This window comes from Myotis daubentonii, chromosome 4 (assembly GCF_963259705.1).
Source record: "Myotis daubentonii chromosome 4, mMyoDau2.1, whole genome shotgun sequence".
Lineage (NCBI taxonomy): Eukaryota > Metazoa > Chordata > Mammalia > Chiroptera > Vespertilionidae > Myotis > Myotis daubentonii.
Window position 1 is genome coordinate 7,444,612 of NC_081843.1, and position 19,839 is coordinate 7,464,450.

The 19,839-nt window shown below is 45.4% G+C and overlaps 1 protein-coding gene across 5 annotated transcripts; it reads right to left on the minus strand.

Moving 5' to 3' along the window:
• Positions 1–432: 432 nt before the first annotated feature.
• On the minus strand, positions 433–18,903 carry ZKSCAN2 (zinc finger with KRAB and SCAN domains 2). 5 transcript variants are annotated; one of them, XR_009452463.1, is made up of 9 exons: positions 17,881–18,903; positions 15,189–15,366; positions 13,074–13,165; positions 12,599–12,725; positions 9,641–10,315; positions 7,461–7,952; positions 5,043–5,162; positions 1,764–1,992; positions 433–1,026 (listed from the first exon to the last, which is right to left on the minus strand). XR_009452463.1 is itself a non-coding variant. In XM_059692133.1 (8 exons), the coding sequence occupies exons 1-8, from the start codon at positions 18,247–18,249 to the stop codon at positions 1,871–1,873; spliced, it is 2,175 nt and encodes a 724-aa protein (XP_059548116.1). In that variant the 5' UTR covers positions 18,250–18,903; the 3' UTR covers positions 433–1,870. The 5 variants fall into 5 exon arrangements, 2 of the variants coding, with proteins under 2 accessions (XP_059548116.1, XP_059548115.1); XR_009452462.1 differs by having other exon boundaries at positions 433–1,245; positions 1,458–5,162; positions 17,881–18,902; XR_009452461.1 differs by having other exon boundaries at positions 433–1,221; positions 1,432–5,162; positions 17,881–18,902.
• Positions 18,904–19,839: the final 936 nt, after the last annotated feature.

Consider the following 19,839-nt stretch of genomic DNA (forward strand, 5'->3'; position numbering starts at 1 on the left):
CTCTACACTGACTCCATGACCCATGGAGTTGAAACTTAGAAAGTGGAAACCACTGGAACCCTTTATACCAAAACAGTAAATCAAATGCAATACTGTGTATCTTTGGGGAAATTGTGGAGTCTTGTTCCACCGTAAAAGGCTGCTGTGGCTGAGTGCCTCCCCCAAATTCACACAGGGTGTGAACCCAAGGCTAATCTTACCCTGGAATTAGAGCCAACCATTATTTGGGACAATGACAATGGCTACTATCACAGGCCAGCTGCACAAGAATAGCTGTGGACTCACAAAAGATCTCACTAGTTGTGGGAGAGAAGAGTGAACTGGTACAAGACTGAAATTCTCTTTAGCTACTAGCATCAGCTTTTGTTACCTTAGACAAGGTCTCTTCTTAATAGAAGGCATTCATCAAATTATGGCAAAAACCAATGAGAGTCATTTATTGCAGACATTTATTTCACATATAAGTTTTCAAGAAGACATCTAAGTGAACATCAATACAAAACAATGAACAGACACTTATATTTGGAATAAATTCAGACAGGGCAAAGGCTTGTAGCTACACCAGTCACTCAGACACTACTGGCCTTGCGGCTTCCCCAGTTGAGTCTTGTCTGTCACTGGCACCAGACCTCACAAGATAGGCTTTCCCTACTCAGCCAGCTACCTGCAATTGGCTAACAAGGTGACTCGGGGTGTCTGTAGGAGAACACACGCCATCTTTCCTTCTCTCCTGAGCAAGCTCCTGGGCTGCGCACAGCATCCTTCTGCCTGAAGTGGGCAGTGGGCTCACTGGCAGGGCAGCCTGTTCTTACAGACTCTTCCTCATCCACACCGTGCTCCACAGCCTCACAGAACCTTAGAGTCAGAGCAGTCTGGGCAATCAAGTCCAACCTCTCTTCAGATAAGCAGCTTCGGCCAGAGAGAGGCTCTGATCTGTAGGACTCAGTAAGTGGCAGCAACAGGACTAAAACTTGTCTCTTTTGGCTTCTGGTCCAATGCTCACGCCACCATGGCAGGCAGCCTGGGCTGGGTAAATATGTGTGTTAAGTTTTCCTCTTTAAAGAAGTAAAGTTTCCTTCCAGATGAACAAATTAGGCTGTTTGTGTAATAAAATCAATAGTAAGAACTGGAGGTATCTGTGAGAGCAACAAAGCAAGCCTAGCCAGAGAATATAAGCCAGTTTCCGAAGTGCCTTGGGAAAGGTGTCAGAAAAGAAAATGCCTGTTTATACCAGGGGTCCTCAAACTACGGCCCGCGGGCCACATGCAAATACAAATATTGTATTTGTTCCCGTTTTGTGGTTTTACTTCAAAATAAGATATGTGCAGTGTGCATAGGAATTTGTTCATAGTTTTTTTTTTAAACTATAGTCAGGCCCTCCAACTGTCTGAGGGACAGTGAACTGGCCCCCCGTTTAAAAAGTTTGAGGACCCCTGATTTATACCATTTAAAAAAACATAGGATTTGAAACAATTTTCAAAGAAAGAAGACAGGATTAAATAAATATAGGTTTTAGGTAGATGGTTAAGGTAGGTTGTAAATTTTGTTGGGCTTTCTAGCAGCGAGAACAAAAGGAGAAAAACAGTAAGTTATAAAAATCACAGTGTTTTTAAAAATAACTTTTTCCCCCCTCAGGATTAGAGCTGCAGCACTAGTACTGAGTTCTAAAGCAAGCTTTCTCTGCAGTGGTCATAAAGGCAGTGCTATGTGGTAGAAAAGACACCACTCACGTTGACTTTCACACTCCTGCTGCGAAAGGATACAATGCAAGGAGTTTTATTGAATGGTGGGCAGGACCTTCTGTCTCCTCAGAACAGAGACAAACGTCATTAAGTTAGCTTTAATACATGTCTCAGCAGCCCATTTGCAATCAGGAGTATCTGCAGGGGAACCCAAACTCCACCTGAGCTTGATCCCAGACATCTGAGACGACAACAGAATCAGTCTCTCCCAGGAGAGACTGGGTGGGAACCTTTCTGCCACTAGGGAAGTCTGAGAGACAGAGGGAAAGAACACGATTTTAGGCGTTAGAAAAACACTTTTCAAGTGAAGGTGGTTTTCTCATGATTGAGTCACTGACCTTTATAACTTGCATATAATTGGCTTTACCTTTTGCTGCAATACTTCCTCTGCCATATTTCAAAGTCCTTGAGTACAGGCACTGTGCTCCCTTTTCCATTTTTGCATCCCTCACTGTGCCTAAAACATGGCCTTAACACACAATGGTGCTTAATAAATATTTCTGAACAAATCACCTTTCCTGAATCATTCGTCAGCCGATATAATTATCAATCCTATGTACGTATTACTAAGTGGTGACTTCTATTAATGTGCACCTTCTCTAGAGTTGGAATTCCACAGTGTAAGCACACGCCACTGACACTAACACATCTTACTGTGCTCGCTCAGCACACTACCAACATGAAGCTGCACTTACCATTAAGTCTATGATTTAGACAACACACACCTGAGACCAATACAATAATGTATGTCAATGGTAACTGAGAAATAAAAATGATTAATAAAAGAGAAAAAAAAAAGAAAACCTGACAACACAGAAGAAGTTAATCTATTCAGATGTGAACACGCATAACATTTCCAAGTGTAAAGGAGGACATTTATCAACGTTTACCTGAGTCACCTGCCTTCCAGCAGGCCACACCCTATGCTGGCACCCTAACTGCCTACCCTCTTGGTACTCTGCTGAGCAAGTTTCAACAGATTTAAACATAGTCAAAGGAAAAATATTATCTCCAGATGTGTTCAAATAAGAGAGCATATGACAAAGGAAAGGAGAGATAAGATCAGAAGAAGCGTGTACCCACAACCCTGACTCTGGTTATCTTTCTACCAAACTATGACTTTTCCCTCCCAAAGCAACCAGCCTTGGATGACCAAATTTCATCTAACTTCCAGAAAGGAATGAACTATATATCCATCTGAACCCTTCCTTCACTATTTATTGGGCTAGTGCTAGGGGGTTATCAGAAAGATTTTTCAGTTAAACAGGTAAGTGAAGAAAACACTAATGTGTTCTGGATTGGAAGTTTCTGCAAATATTTCTGCTTTCACTTAATGAGCTATAGAATTGTATAAAATACTCAGGGCTCTCCAGTGAGGGTCATGATGCTATAAATAAGGTCTAGAAACCTCAGAAAAAAGAATATTTAACAAACAGCCCTGGAAGTGCTGGTCTGGACAGAGGTGGCTATCTGATCTAAAGCAGGCCTAAGGAATCCTAGTGGTTGTAGAAATATTTAATGTTTCAGGTCTCTACTTCTTTCTACCCTCTTAAAGTTTTAGAAAACTATGATTATATAATATTATACTAAAGTGTGGGGTTGGGAGGCATAAATATGCCAACACACATCATGTTTTAGATAAGAACGAGAGAAGTTACAGGGAAGAACTAGAATGTATCTGAAATCCTTTACTTTAATGAGACACACCCATGAACATGCAGCCTAGTCAACGTGAGGAGAGTGTGCTGGCTCAGAAGAGCGGATAAGAGCACCTAGAACATGAAGAGGTAAGTGTAGGACATGTGGGAAACAATAACAGGGACTAGATTGTTATAGGCTGGAAAGCAGCAGCCAAGGGGATTCAGTCTTCAGGGACAGAAAAGGTTGGTATACAGAGGATTATGGGTGATCATTTGCTTCTCGTCTCTACGGAGGGCAAGGCATTGCTAACATGACTTCAGGGACATCACAGGGATTCTACCCTCACTATTCAGATCAACTTCTTGACACAAAAACGGTACACAAAAAGACTTCTGATGGAAGTTATAAAACCTCAGTCTCCTTTGTGGCTATCTTCAAAACCAAAATGGACTTGATGTAGGACTCCTGAAACTTCTACTCAAGCATGAAACTCTGTGGTCAAGTTGCATCCAGAATCTCATATGGTAGATAACAAAAAAACCTTTCAGCGTCTTTCATCTCCTTGAAAACAACTCTCACCTACATGGAAGGATCTTGAATGTTGCTGGACATAGCAATCCCATAGCAGTAGCCTCAGCATCTTGAAGATAATTCCATTCTGAACTCAGACAATTTATGTTCTCCCCTTTATTAAAGGACAAGCTGATCAAGTTAGAGGCAGAGGTGAGAACAGGATCCAAGTCTTTATTTAATTCTCAAGCTTATCTTGGGAATTACTTTATAGCTAATAAAAGATCACAAGTGTGAGATCAGGGTAGGATGGCTAAAGGGACATTGAGGAACAGAAGAGATCGTATCAAAAAGTCTTCCTGAAGTCATCAGTTCGCCCCTTATGTGGATTCTCTGGGGAATACATGGATGGAGGATGTGGCAGGAGCTTTTCTCTCACATGGACCTCCCGATGTTTGGTCAGAACAGAGCCCTTACTGAAATGTTTGCCACAGTGGGCACACCCATAGGGCTTTTCTCCAGTGTGCATTCTCCGATGTTCTCGAAATCGTGTACAGTTATTGAAACTCTTTTCACAATCCATGCATTTGTAGGGATTCTCTCCAGTGTGGACCCTGCGGTGGGCACTGAAATGAGAACTGTTGGTGAAGCTTTTCCCACACTCTTCACACTGATAGGGTTTCTCGCCTGTGTGAGTTCTCTGATGTATGATGAGGCTTGAGCTCTGACTAAAGCACTTCCCACACTCTCCACAGCTGTAGGGCTTCTCTCCTGTGTGGATTCTCTGATGGGCACCAAAGTTTGAGGAGTCATTAAAGCTTTTCCCACAGTCAAGACATTTAAAAGGTTTTTCTCCTGTGTGGATTCTTTGGTGTCTGATGAGGCTCCTGCTTCTACCAAAGCACTTCCCACAGACACTACACTTATAAGAGTTTTCCTTCTGATGGGTCATCCGGCACAGAAGACGAGCACTCCTTCCAAAGCTTTCTCCATACTTTAGAAGTCTGTAGGGTCTCTTCCCCATGAAAGGCCTCTGATGCACTACAGCTTTCCCTAAATCTCTAGGCTGAGACATCGGCTTTCCCTGTCTGATTCCTTGATGGTTTTCCCATTGTGTTCCTGAGATACATTCTTTTTTACAATATTTACCCGGATCAGTATTCTGGGAGATAATTCTTTTAGACTTTTCTATCAGCGTTTTGTGCTGCTCCATGTCCTTATATATTACCTGTGTTGCATCCTCCTTGATATTACCTCCAATTTCAAAATCTGAAAAAAAGACAATAAAAATTTCAGAGCAGTCCTATATTAACATAAACATGGCCTTCAAGGCTTTATCTGTTAGGATTCCATGTACACTTCACTGGCTTCAGGTCCTTTTACTCTTCCCTGATTCATTATGCCTTATTTTCATTCAGTTCCAAGAATATCCAATAATACCTAGTTCAAAGTAGGCCTTCAAAAATGTCTTCTGAATTGAATTGCTCCTCATCAATGTCCTAATTAACATGGGAGCAACTTGTCTTATCTCCCCGAAGTTCCTCTTTAATTCATCTTGCTTTTAAAGTATCACTTCTATCCTAAAATACAGTATATTACACTAGTGTATAGAGTAGATTCTAGCGATCAAGTCCAAATTTCTCAATGGACTTTTAAGTTCATCAATATTTAATCATATCCTACCCAAGAGTACTTCTTTTTTCTCCTCGAATGTTCCTGTCACTGTTTTTCTGGCTGTCTCACACAGATCACACTAATTCAACCTTAGTTTTCACTGTTCCCCAAACTAGAATGATCTTCTCCTTACTCTTTCAGCCATTGCCTATGTTCACTACAAGGTACATCCTGGATCACAGCTTTTTCTAGAAGTTCTCTGGAAAGAGAGCATAAAATGGTGAAGAGACACAGGCTTTGGAATCAGACAGCTCTGGTTCTGATTCTGTCCTGGCCACTTAATTATGTGGTTTTACTTAACTTTTTACTATGAAAAATTCAAACATACATAAAGGTAGAGAATTGTACATAAAATCAGCTTCCATGAACCACTCACCAGCTTTAACAATGATCTCTCATTGCCAATTTTGTTTCATCTCTATTCCTACATGCTCCCTGTCCCTTCTACCCAGATTATTATTTTGAAGCAAACTTCTGACACTGTATTATTTCATTCATAAATATTTCACAAGCTGTGTAACTTAGGCCCAATTCAGGCTTGGTTGATTATCAAACCTTTGTTCATAAGCATTTTGCTATACTGCCTTGTTTCTACTTGGTAGTTTCAATATTACTTTACTTCCACATATTGAGTTGAAACTGCTGGAATCCCTCCGTCCCAAGCGGGACAGCTGTGGCATGAGCTGTGGGGAGGAGGCAGCCATCAATCATTCCATTAATTCAAGTAAAAAGCCCTGGCAATGCCACTGTTCAATTAGCAGTTCTTTTGAAGCATTCTGAGTGGGTCTAATGCTGCTTTGGAATCTGGAGGAAGTCATAGCCTAGTAGTAGATGGTTCAGACAGAGCCTGATAATTTGATGACAGATCTGGAGTTCAACTTAAAAGACAAGATTCACAAGAGATGGTACCACAGGACTTTGTTTCCAGAGTTATTAACCAGGGTAGGACTTAACAATTTGAGCCTTCATACTACAATTTCCAACGTAATACTACAAGAGAGCATGTGTATGAATTTCTTCCTTCTCTAATGTTTACTTTGAATTAACACAGAGTTTGGAATGGAAATAATAACAGGTAAGGACGGAAAGATAAGAGCCCAGATTAAGGATGGCTGGTGGAACATTAATACAAGGCCAATAGAGAAAACTGGTCTGGAGACATATACAACAGTCTAACCAACGGACACAAAGACTGAACCAGGGTATGGGCTACAGGAACTAAAGAGGGGACAGATAGAAGTTCTACAACAGTTAAAAAAAAAGTGTTACTGCCTGGATGTAAATAATGGAAGAGAAGGCATAAAAAATATCTCTGAAGTTTTAAGTGTGGAGGACTGATAGGAGGACATAGGGAAGAACCATGGGGTAGGAAGGATGGTGATTTTAATTGTGAAAATTTAAGTCTGATGAGATGCTCACAAGGGTTTCCAATAGTTAGTGGGAAATACCCAGGTGGAGCTGAGAACCAGGATAAAGCCTCTCTCTCTCTCATTTGGTCTCTGCCTGTCCTTTTTCTCATGCATATCACACATCACCGAGACGTTTCTGTTTTGGGCTTACTGACACCCTCCTTCACCCGAGTTTTTCTCATGTACAATTCCAAATTTTCTCCCCCACAAAATTTTTAGGAGATATAAAACATTGTTTGATCCATACAGAAAAAACTGAGGCTGAAATCCCCAAAACTGAATCACTAGAATGTAAGCTCCTTCCTTGAATAGAAGCACCATGAACATACAAACTTTGTTTTACTTTGCTATATCCCCTGTCCCTCAAACTGCACAGAACACTCAAATATTTAATGAATAAATACTCCCAAATGACATACCAGATCTACTAATTTTTCAGTAAATCAGACTCTCTTTTAGACTACAACCCCTCGATGATCCTCACCATTTGGGTTTTGCAGTAGACCTGGAGGTCCCTGGAATTCTGACTCTTGTTCAATTTCTTCCTCACTCATTCTCTCGCTGCCAGAATCTTCTATTATTTCCTCTTGTGAGGTCTCCTCAAGTTCCCAGCCTATAGGTTCCTGGGGTTCAATCTCAATATCCTCTCTTTCTTGCCTTGAAGGTGGTGGGACTTCTTCTGGGGTGTTGGTGGAGGGGAAAGATGCCCGAGAGTTTATCAGGGCATCCATTTCCTTGTAGAAAGCACAGGATTCTAGCACGTGACCATTTTTCACTTTGCGGTAGCTCTTCTGAAGGCTTTTGAACTTGGTCCTGCACTGTTCTGGTGTCCGGAGGAAACCACACTCCCGCAGCTGTTCCGCCACGACCCCATACAGTTTGCTCTTCCTATGGCAGGACTGAAGTGCTTCATAAAACCGAGTCTCACGGAGGATATCAAGAAAAGTCTTGGTCTCCTCATAGCCCCAGTGTACGCCTGCCATTCAAGGATAAAGTTCAAAGATATAAGAAAAGGCGTTCGTAGCTTCTATACAAAATTACAAAATATAAGAAGTAAAAGAAAACAAATCTTATTCACAGTAGCAACAGGAACTATGATATACCTGGTATAAGCTTTGCCAAAAATGAGATCTATATAAAAAAATCTATATTTTAAGACATAAAAGAACTAGAAAAAAATGAAGAGATAGGAAGAATCAAGTTGTACTGATATCAATTCTCAGATGAATCTATAAAGTAAAAATTCCAATAGGATTTTTAACTGAAATCGATAAACTAATCTCAGTTTACTTGGTAGAGTGAAAATGCAGTCCCCCAACCTAACACTCCTCTGGTGATTAAGGATTTAGCTGTCTTTTCAAGTTAAGAATAATGGTCTGGGACACCCAGTAGGAAGTTTCCCCCAAAGTTCCTATCACTTTTTTAACCAGTCTTCTTTGAAGAGCAGAACTATGTTCATTAGAGTAGTTTTTGAGGTCACCGAGTCCTCTATTTTGAGAGATGAAATGTTCTGTAAGACAAGCAGATGTCCGGCTTTCATAGCAGATCAAAATTTTCTAGGACATGTCGGAATACAGTTTGTACACTCTACTTTTTGTGTTTTGTAAGCAGGAAAAAGTCATTTCTATCCTTACCTTACTGGGTGGTCTCTTCCAGTCCCTCACTGGATTCCTGTATTTGAGACCACTCTATGTCAGTGGATTTCCAGATTGGTGAATACCTGTGCATTCTTAACGTATCTTCCAATCTTTTTCCTGAGAGCTATTTCTTTTGAACAGGTACAGTCATGCATACAGTCCCAGCTCTCCTGCCTGATTTATTTTTCTGTTCTGAGAACTTACCTTTTCATAAGGTAGAGAAACATTACTAGTAACAGTGATACCAGGCAATGTTTTATTGCATGTTAACATTTGCAGAATGCCTCCATGCATGTCATCTCACTTAACTAACAACCTTGGCATTCTCGGTCATACTTGACAGATGAGAAAACTGAAGCTCAAAGTACTCACATGATGTGTCTACTGTCACAGTTATTAACTGGCAGTTAAGTCCTGCATGTCCCAGCACCCAAACTACACCAGTTTTATTTTGTATGGTGCATGCTATAGCTTCTTCTGTCCTTTTAATTTCAATGTCTCTGTGTTATTATATTTAAAATGTATCTCTTGTAAGCAACATATAGTTGTTTTTTTAAGTTTGCAATTGAAGATACATTTGGGTTTACATCTACCTCTTTCTCTCCTTTGTCTTCTTTTAGAATTTCATTTTTTACTCATTTTTTTAGTTACACACTCTTTCACTGGTTATTCTAGATAGTATCACTACAATCTCACACACTTGACTGCTTTATATCAAGTCTCAGATAATGTTAGATCCTTAGAGCCCTCTGACTCCATTTCTCTTCCTTCCATAGGTCCCAAGTACTCAAAATACATGCTGTGCTCCAACCTCAAAAAGAACCCTCCATGGCCACTCAGTGCTATCCTAAAACTGCACTGGGGGCAGCAACAGACACCTGAGAACACTATTAGTTATGCGGCCAGTCACAGTGATTGAGGCAAACTGCATGACAGCACTCATCAGGCCTGGTCACTCCTGGACTATTCTTTTCCCCACAAGACCACAGTCATCCATTTTCAAACCAAACAAAAGCAAAATACTTACCACTCAGGTTCTGAAACAAGACAGGGGCACCACGCATCTCAGACTTCCGGATAAACTCGATGCCCGTTTCCTCACTATCAGATTCTTCTGCAGCTTCCTCCTCCTCCATCAGACTGATCTGTTCTTTAGCACCGACACCAATTCTCTTTAGTCGAGGGAGAGACACAATCTCTTTTGGCTTGTCAGTGGGAGACACATGAGCTGCAGGGTTCAACAATGCGTCCATGTCCTCAAAGAAGGCACAGGGCTCGAGCATGTGGCCGTTTCTCACTTTTCGGTAGCTCTTCTGGAGACTTTTGAACTTGGTCCGACACTGTTCCGGAGTTCGGAGAAAGCCACACTCTCGCAGCCATTCAGCTACAGCGCCATACACCTGGCTGTTTCTGGGACAAGCCTGAAGTGTTTCATAAAAGCGAGATTCTTTGAGAATTGCGAGAAATGTCTTCGTTTCCTCATAGCTCCAATGCACACCTGCTATCTTTTCATCTTCTAAGCCCCACTGCTGCTGCTCTCTCCGCATCTTCCCTGCATTCCTTGCAGGAATCTGAACAGCATGAACTGACTTTTCCTTGATGCAGTTGCTTCGCAGACTATTCCTTTTATTAGAGTAATGCATCCATAGCTCCTTTCTTTGCTCCACCTGGGCTGTCTTGTTAGAAGTAGATACTGCACTTCCTATAATGAGAGAAACATACTTCATACTAGATGTAGAGATCATTCATTACTGCTGCCCACCTTCTGCTGCAGCATGCTCTCCTGGACCACTGTCCTTCAAAGATCCTGTCCAACCACCTTTCTCCTAGGGTCCTCCTCCACCATGACAGTGCACACTATAGTTACTGGCACATGAGTTCTCTGGCACAATCAGCTACTCACTCATACTATCATTTTACTTCCCATGTATGGACCACTTATTTCCCAGCTGGTTCTTAAAGGAAAACCTTTAAGGGTACGAAACGTATTTTATTGCCTCATGGTATCTAATGCTGTGCTAGGTTCAGAGTATGCTCCTGACCAGAATTTGTTACTTATAAAATAAAGTGTGCTTATATCTGCTTTCCACATCTCCCCACCCCAACAACACACACACTGGGCTATGAGAAACGAGAAGTAAGGATTCCTGGACACATGTGGCAAGCTAAATAGGAAAGTGAAGTAAGAGTCGGGAAGCAAACGCAGAATATGTTATTGTACAATACTGCAGAGAGCAACCTGTCTTAAATGTGCGTCCTAGCTCCACCACGGACTTTAGTTTTTTGATCAGGGAAGTTTCTTAATTTCTCTGAACCTCAGTGTCCTAGGGAATATCATCATCTATTCAAAGAAGTGCTGGGAATATTAAGTGAATGGTCATCTCTGAAGTGTCCAATGCCCACTAAGTTTGTAATAAAATTTAGTTTTCTTCTCTAGGTAACACACAAAGCGGCTTCAGGGAATTCTTCTAGAGAAACAGCATCAAATCAAACCTTCTGCAAGAACCTGGAGATGGAAGTTTGCTCTTTATTTTTACACGAGAGAAGTAAGTGTAGGGACAACGAGAGCTCAGCATCTATAAGGACTAGGCTGGCAACGTAACGGCATGAGGTGGCAGTTCGGCACGAGCTCTCTTATTCTGTGGGTCCGTGGTGCTTGGCATTTGCTATTTCAAGAGATACTGGAAATCCAGATTTACAAACTAAATTTAAATTTAAAATGCTGTGCAAGGCCAAAATATGTGTATAGGCTAGATAATGAGCCATTAGTTTATAATCTATGATAAAAAATTAGGGCAGGGGTCTCTGGGCCTGGGTCTTTATACTCTATATGTGAAGGTGCTGGGCTAAATCTGTACTAAAGTATGGTCCTTATCCCACTCCTGCAGAGTTTACAAAGGACTAATTGAGCATTTACTAGGTCTGGATGCTGTGTGATCCAAGACAACATTAGGAAACATCCATCGTGTACACAACTAGGTGGAGGGCTGGGATGCCCACTGTTTTGGGAAGAGTGCTTTGTTACTGATGTGTCATCAGTTGGTCTTTAAAAAAAAATTGCTTTCTATATAAACAACTGTTGGTTTATCTTATTCATTCAGTTTGACATGCTCCATTTTATAATCTCTATACTTTAGTGTTGCGTTTTATGCATACTTTTATGTAGCGTTGTCCAATGGAACTTTGTTATGATGGAAATGTTCTATAACTGTGTTGTCCAATACAGCTACTGAATTCCTTAAATGTGGCCACTGCCACCGAGGAGCTGAATTTTTAACTTTATCTAATTTTATAAATTTAAATAGCCATATGTGACTAGTGGCTACCGTATGAGATAGCACAAAGCATCTCTAGTGTATATTAGTGCATGTTTTAGGCATATAATTTTAGTTATATGTAGTCTTTGACTTCTAGTTTGCATATGAATGAAGTCCTACTGCTAAAGCAGAGTTTGCTTGTAAAGTGACACTTCAGTGGTGATATGTGCCTGTAAATTTATGCTATTTAAATAATTCACAACACACTATTGAGGTTATTGTATTAAAATTACTTTTTTTCTATTTATAAGATTTCCATCCACATAACAAATATTTGCTGGGGACCCACCCATGTATCAGGCCCTGTGAAAATTGCTGTGTTTACTATAGTAAAACAAAAACAAATCCCTAAGAGACCTCGTGAATGGAGTCTTTAGAAGATGTGTGTAAGTTTACATTGAGATAATATAAATATGACAGTCACACACCTCTCCAATGTTTTAGTCACTAAATTATAAGCATATAAATTTTAAACTGGAACAAAGGAATGAGTGAGGTAAGAGAAGATGGATACGTGGTTACTAGGTCTAGTAAGCTAGATTGCAAAAATGATTCGACAACCCATGAAAATCTTTAAAGTGTTAACATTTATAACTATTTTATCATCAGTAGAATGCATATGTTATAAATCCCCAAATCTTTTATCCAAAAAGGGAAAGAATCCTTACCCAAGGAGACTGTGTTCCCAACACTCTCCTCCCTAATATCCCGGTAGAGGTCTCCGTGAGCTGGAATCTGATGCACTCTCTTTTTGTAGGAAAAAACTCTCGTCAAGTGGACATCTTTCACTGGTCCCTGTAACAACACTAACAGCAATGACTACCAAGATAACCATGTGGGTCTTTGACGGATGAACAATATTGAATAAAGCACAGAAGGACCTTAAAGAAGAATTAAAATCAAGGAACCAAGTGTACACATTAGGGCCAAATGAAACAGAAGATACAATAAAGAATCATAAGACAGATGATCCACCAATGTGTCCCCCATTACTCAGAAAAATGTCCAATCTTTTCTGAAAAAGGAACAAGGGGGGAAAGGTCTCTTGGTTGGAGTATAAAACTTTGAGGACAGTGAAGGCCCAGGAAATCATTGTGACTGAATACCCTAGAGAGGAAGTCCAGGGAGGACAATACAATTTACCTGAGACCCAACAGGAAGTTTCGTGGTTGTTACTTCCTGATCTGTGGTGTTCCATTCTTCATCAGGGATGGGAACCCAGAGAGAAGGGCGAGCTGTAACAGAAAGAATCAATTAGTGTGCAGGCTCTGGCCCTTTAATTCATGCTGCTTCTCCTCTTAAGAAATGAGCATGTTACAAAAAAGCAACAAATACAAATTGATCATTTTCTCCATGAATTCAGAACTATGCCTGAAACCATGGTAACTTAAAGCAGGACTCACAAATGCCAATGCTTTTAGGGAGTAAGCCGATACAGCCCATCAGGAAAGGGGCCAGGCAAGGCGTGTGGGGAATGAGAGCGCACATGTCCCATTGAAAGGGTACAGCAATGCTCAGTCCCAGATGATGCTTCTTTGTGAGACTATGGACCCGGTAGAGCCAAGCTTCTAATTTTTTTCAAGAGAAGTCAGAAATCTGGACTTTTGCGCAAAATATTAAAAGTCTTAATCTTGAGAACTAAAACCAACCAACCAAACAAAACCCCCAAACCAAAAACACTTTTGTAGGTGAAACAAAACAAGTCTGACTTGGCATGTGCATGACCTGTTTGCAACCTCTAGTATCAGTTAATCCCCATCAGTAGCTAAAGAAGTTACATGGTCCTGGACACTACAGGCAATACACCCCTTGAAAGATGGAATGAAGATATACAAACTTATAATCAGCAAGTCTGTAGTCTTACTTCTACTTATGAACTGACTATCCAGGGAAAACTTCCAGAATAAATATTACTGTGACCAAGAATTCAAAAGCTTGTTACACTGCTTTTCTATAGAAGCAAATCAAATTACTTCCTTGCAAACTTATTATTCCCTTAGACACACACATGGCTGAAATCACAGGTCTTCTTTTAGAATTCACCTGAGATATTTATCCCTCAAATTTTCTATCCTGCACACTCCTAAGTACTTCAACAGGCCAAACTTTCCACTTTAGGAATTCCTTATCATTCTGGGATGTCAAAATCCAGAAACACCATGAATTTACTGTACTAAGCTTATCAGCTAAAGTAACTGGGAGTATCTAATCCACATGATAAGGGAACACACACATACACACATACTGGAAACTTCAGAAACCATTAACATTTGCAATGCATTCTATCATAATATGAATTTTGGGAGGGATAAGGAAGTACAGTATACAGTACTGGATCTTGTCTTTTGGTGAGGAGTTGTGTAAGTCAGATTTAAAGTTTAACAATAATCATGCCATTATGGGAGAAAGGAAGCTAACATTAACTGAGCACTAGTATGTACTGGCTTTCTGACACTGCCTCATTTAATCTACACCAACCTTATTATTTTCCTTTTACAAATGACAGAATGGAAGTTTGAGAAGTTACCTGACAAAGGCCACAGATAAAGAATGGCAGAGTTGGGTTCTGAACCCAGGTTGTCTGTCACTTCTATGCATTAATCTCCTGTTAATATGACTTGCCCAAGGTCAGAGAGGGAGGGGCAGAGAGGATGTAAGCCTATCTTTTTACAGGAGGTTCAGTGATCTTTCCGTTCTTCTCTTTCAGCCTGACACCACATTGCCAGGGATGGAGAGATCACTGTGGACTGCAAAGGACAGGGTGCTCATTTCCTCGTGTCTGACTTGATTTGTGAATGTCTGGGGCAGCTACGAACATCAGTGGCCCCTTCTCTATGAAGTCTTATGTTTATCCTTCTCATATGCCAATTACATAGTGCCTAACTTATAAGTCAATTTTTGAAAATAAATGTCTCATTTCCCTTTCCGAACAGTTTTCAAGTTCCTTGTAGTTAGCCAAGAACACATCCACATATACACATGGCAGGACTAAAAACCACAAGCTGATTACAGAATGGAGATCCTTAAGTAACACTGCAAGACTTCAAGGCCAGCTTGGGCAGTCTAAGTTTTCCTAGGTTCAATCTTTAAGATCCCTTTTACTTATGCTGCACATATTCCCAAATATTGAAGTCTTTCTCCCCAATATTCAATTTATTCTCAAATATGTATTGAGAGGACAGTACTCTGAGCAAGTCACAGGTTAAGACTACAAAACAAGTCTGCCATGGTCTGCCCTTGACATCTCTGAGCTCTTACCATTCTTGGGTAAGGGCCGCTGCTCTCTCTTTGGGGTCAGCTGCTCCTGGTGTCCTGAGTGCAGGCTCCCAGCTTCTTCCCGAGACACCACTCCGGGCTGGGTCTCTGGCGGGAAGTCTGCCACATCCCACACTGCTCCACGTGGGGCTTGTTTCTCTGACTGCACAGGGCTGCAAACCTGGGAAATAAAGCCAAAGCCACAGTGAAAAAAGGGAGAAAAAGACAGCAAAGAAGGCTAGACGACGTGAGAAGGAATGACACTGCGGTCCATTCCCAGTGTAGGCTCTAAGGTCAGTGGGTTAATAGAACTGTCCAGAAGTCTGGACATAAGGGAATGGAGAGTGCTCTTTAGTAATACATAGAGGGGAGATCTGTCAGGTGTGAAGTACACGCCTTCCTGTTACTAAAATAGAGATCATTTGAGTCCTCACATCTACTAGGCTCACAGAGAATTGAGTTATCAGAACACAAATTCACTGGTGAAATGAAAACATACTAGTAAGCTTAATCCCCACATCTCACGTCTATCCTTGATGGACACAGAAACACGCTGGCAGTCAGACCTTTACACAAATGCAAATCCCGTGCAAGGCGAAACTGCAAATCTTGCAGGATTTCATGAGGTTAATGGAAGGGCTGCTGAAAAACAACCAGAGGATCATGCAAAGCCACCGACAAATGCAGACCTGGGAGGTAGACTGGAGAAGAGTGACGGGGTGATGGCGTTAAGGTGGCCTAAGACAGGGACTGGCACAGGGAAGGATTAGAAAGGGCCCAGGGATCACTGCTTAAGTCCTTACTGCCCCCCCCCCCCAATAGTCCTTTTCAGGGTCAAGCTGAAAAAGTTAAACCCCGTGAAGCATAAATTCTTGCATAGAATTTTTTTGGGGAAACATTACTGCCAAAGACTTGAAACAAAATATTTAGGTGAATATGGTTTAGTTTAATTTGCAAGATCCTATTTCAAGCAAAGCTTTCTGTTCTACTTGCTATTCAAGTGGCTTCACTTTGAAGGTCCTTCATTAGTACCACTATCCTATCTATCGCTATGCTTCCCATTGGCTAATCAGAGAGATATGCAAATTAACCACCAACAAAGATGGCGGCCGGCAGCCACGTAGCTGAAGTGAGCAGGAGGCTTGCTTGCTCCAGTGATGGAGGAAGCCAAGGTTCCCCCCCTGCCGCAGCCTGGCTCTGAGCTCCGAAAGCAACAGAGTTTCAATTATAGAAGCTAAACAAACCCCAGATACCTGCTTTCAGCAGGCCCTGGCCTCAGAGCTGCAGCAAGCAGGAACCAGCCCTCAGCGCCAGTGACAGCAACGAAGTTTCAATTATAGAAGGTAAGTAAATCCCAGAATTTTAAAAAAATACTTTAAAAAAAGAAAAGAAAAAAAGGAGAGGCTGGGAGCTTCAGTCGCCGGCCAGCCTGAAAACGGCCCTCAGCCCCTCACCCAGACTGGCCAGGCACCCCAGTGGGGACCCCCACCCTGAAGGGTGTGTGACCGGCTGCAAACAGCCATCAGCCCCTCACCCAGGCTGGCCAGGCACCCCAGCGGGACCCCCACCCTGATCCGGGACACCCTTCAGGGCAAACCAGCCGGCCCCCACCCATGCACCAGGCCTCTATTATATATAGTAAAAGGGTAATATGCAAACTGACCCTAACAGCAGAAAGACTGGGAATGACGGTCACTATGACACACACTGACCACCAGGGGGCAGACGCTCAATGCAGGAGCTGCCCTCTGGTGGTCAGTGCCCTCCCACATGGGAGGAGCTCTGCTCAGCCACAAGCCAGGATGATGGCTGCCAGTACAGCGGTGGTGGTGGGAGCCTCTCCTGCCTCCTCAGCAGTGCTAAGGATGTCCGACTGCAGCTTAGGTCTGCTCCCCACTGGCAAGTGGACATCCCCCGAGGGCTGTCAGGCTGCCAGAGGGATGTCTGATTGCCAGCTTAGGCCCAATCCCCTGGGGAGCAGGCCTAAGCCAGGAGGTGGACATCTTCCAAGGGGTCCCAGACTGCGAGAGGGCACAGGCCAGGCTGAGGGATGCCCCCCCCCGCCCCCTCCAGTGCACAAATTTTTGTGCACCGGGCCTCTAGTCCTGTATAATAAAAGGATAGTATGCAGACTGAACGGCAGAACAACTGAACAACCAATCAAAGCATAATATGCTAATGATATGCTATGGGAGCTCAACTGCTCACTATGATGTGCACTGACCACCAGGGGGCAGATGCTCTAACTGGTAGGTTAGCTTGCTGCTGGAGCCCTGATCAAGACTCAGCAAGATGGTCCAGACATGCCCTGGAGCCCTCCCCAGTTCCTCCCCAGCCCCATGGTGCACCGGTGAGGTCCCTCACCCTGGCCTGTGACCTCTCCCAATCTGGGACCCCTCGGAGGATGTCAGAGAGCTGGTTTCATCCCGGTCCCACAGGCCACTCCCCTTGGGAGGGTGCTCATGACTGCCGAGTGCTGCTGAGGCCGGGATGAGTGGGAGCAGCAGGTAGGAGCTGCAGACAGCATTGGACTGCAGAGTTGGCCCAATGCCTGCAGGCCACCCAGAGGGACTCCACCCGTGCACGGATTCGTGCACGGGGCCTCTAGTCCTTCCATAATGGCGCTTTCTGCCACACACACCTGCCTCACCCCCACCCCTCTCTAACCACGAACCTTTGGAAAACACGCTCCCACCTGCGCTCTCCGTCTCCCAGCCTCTTCCTCCAAGTGGATGACCAGGGCCACCGCCTCCTCTCCGCTCTGCGGACACTGCTGCTGAGCCCGCGCCCGGATCTTTGCCGGCAAAACGCTGAGAAACTGCTCAACGACCAGCAGCTCCAGGATCTGCTCCTTGGAGCGCGTTTCCGGCTTCAGCCACCGGCAGCCCAGCTCCCAGAGTTGACCGAAGGCCTCGCGGGGTCCGCGCACGTCCTCGTAGCAGAACCGTCTGAAGCGTCTGCGGAAGGTCTCGGACCCGGAGCTCCCCGCTCCGCCCGGCGCCCACCCGGGGTCCTGCTCCGCCTTCACCACCAGGCACCCTTCGACTTGCAGCGAAGGGTCCATGCTCCACCCGGGTCAGCCTCACGTCCAGCGCAAAGTGGACACACCAGCCGGCCCTCCGCGGGCACCTGCCTCAGGGGAGCGCGGGCAGGCGGCGTCGGCGGAAACAGGCCCCCCAGGCGGATGGGTCAGATCCACCCGCGACCCTCGGGACGGTAAAGGCGCACCCCCGGGCCCCCGCACCCCGCCTCCTCCCCCAGCAAGGCGCGCTCCCGCGGCGCGGCTGCCCGGGGCGCATTTTCAGCGCCGCCTAGGACTCGGCGAGGCGGAGAAGACCGAGGGTCCGAGGGGCCGCGGGAGGGGCCGCACAGCCAGGCCGGGGGTGCTGTGCGGGTTCTAAGGGCCGGGCTCCCGGGCGGCGAGGCCCCCGGCGGGAGGGGCCGGAGGTGCAGACCCCGTCGGCCCGGGTTCGAGGCTCGGACCGGGCGGCGCGTCCAGGCCGCGGCGGCGGTCGGTGCGGCCGGCGGAGTCCCGCGCCCAAGGCGGCCCGGCCGTCCTCACCGGACCTCCGCGCGCCGAGGACAGGCCGCGAGGCGGTTCCGCCCCGAGGGGGGGGCGGCCGCGGGGACCGAGCCAGCCTCTCAGGGGGCGGCTGCCGGCTCCCCGCGCGCGGCCGTCCGCTCCGCCCGCAGACGGCGCGGGGAGCTCTGGGAACCGCGGTCACGCATGCGCCGCCCGCGACCTCGGCCGCGGGACCGGGTGCGCCCTCCCGCCGGCGAGGGGCCGAGGCGGGAGCGGCTGCCGGCGGTCTCGCGAGAGCGCGCGGCGCGGGGACTGGCCGCCGCGGGGCTTCAGGAGCGCGAGCGACGCCGAGGCGCCTCCGGCGCAGGGATGCTGGGGTCGCGGGGACGTGCGGGGAGGGCCGCGAGGGTCCTCCCTCACCCCGGATCGGGGAGGCCCGAGGCCCGGGGATGAGACCGAGGTGGCGGTGCTGCCCTGGGGAGGCACTGCGGAGCCCTTTCTGCGCGGACCGGCCGGCGGAGGGGCGAGCGGAGGGTGCTGTTCCTCCCGCCTCGGCCACGTGCTGGCGGCGACCTCGGTCTTGTCCTGCAGCACCAGCAGCGCCCGCGGAGCAGCATGCCACCTGGCCGCCCCTTGGCTGGGGCTTCTGGTCCGGCTCCGAGCATGTCGGTGTGGTTTGACCGTGTGGTTTGACGTGATCGGAGGGGCCCCTGTCCTGATGTCTGGACCTGGTCCCACTCCCCTCCTGGCGGTGGCGCCAGATGGGCTGCCAGCGTCTCCCCGCTTCCGTGGGACCCCCAACCATCCTGAGCCCCCGACCATCCTGTGCCCACCCACTCCACCCTCTCTTGTTGACCACATGTCAGGCCTAGATCAGTGGGCAAAGCAAAAATTCCCTGTTCCGGAGGTAGAGAGCCTATTGGAAAACAAAGCGCAGTGACTTTAAATATTTTTGTTTTTTTTCCGATTGGAGTTGATGTTCACTATTGTATTAGTTTCAGACGGGTCAGAGTGAAAAGTCTTAGTTTGAACTGTATGTGCACATTCTAGCAGCCCAGGGGCTGGGCTGTCTCTATCCAATAGACATTCCGGGAGGGAGGGTCGGAGAGAGGCTAGGGCGCACCTCACATC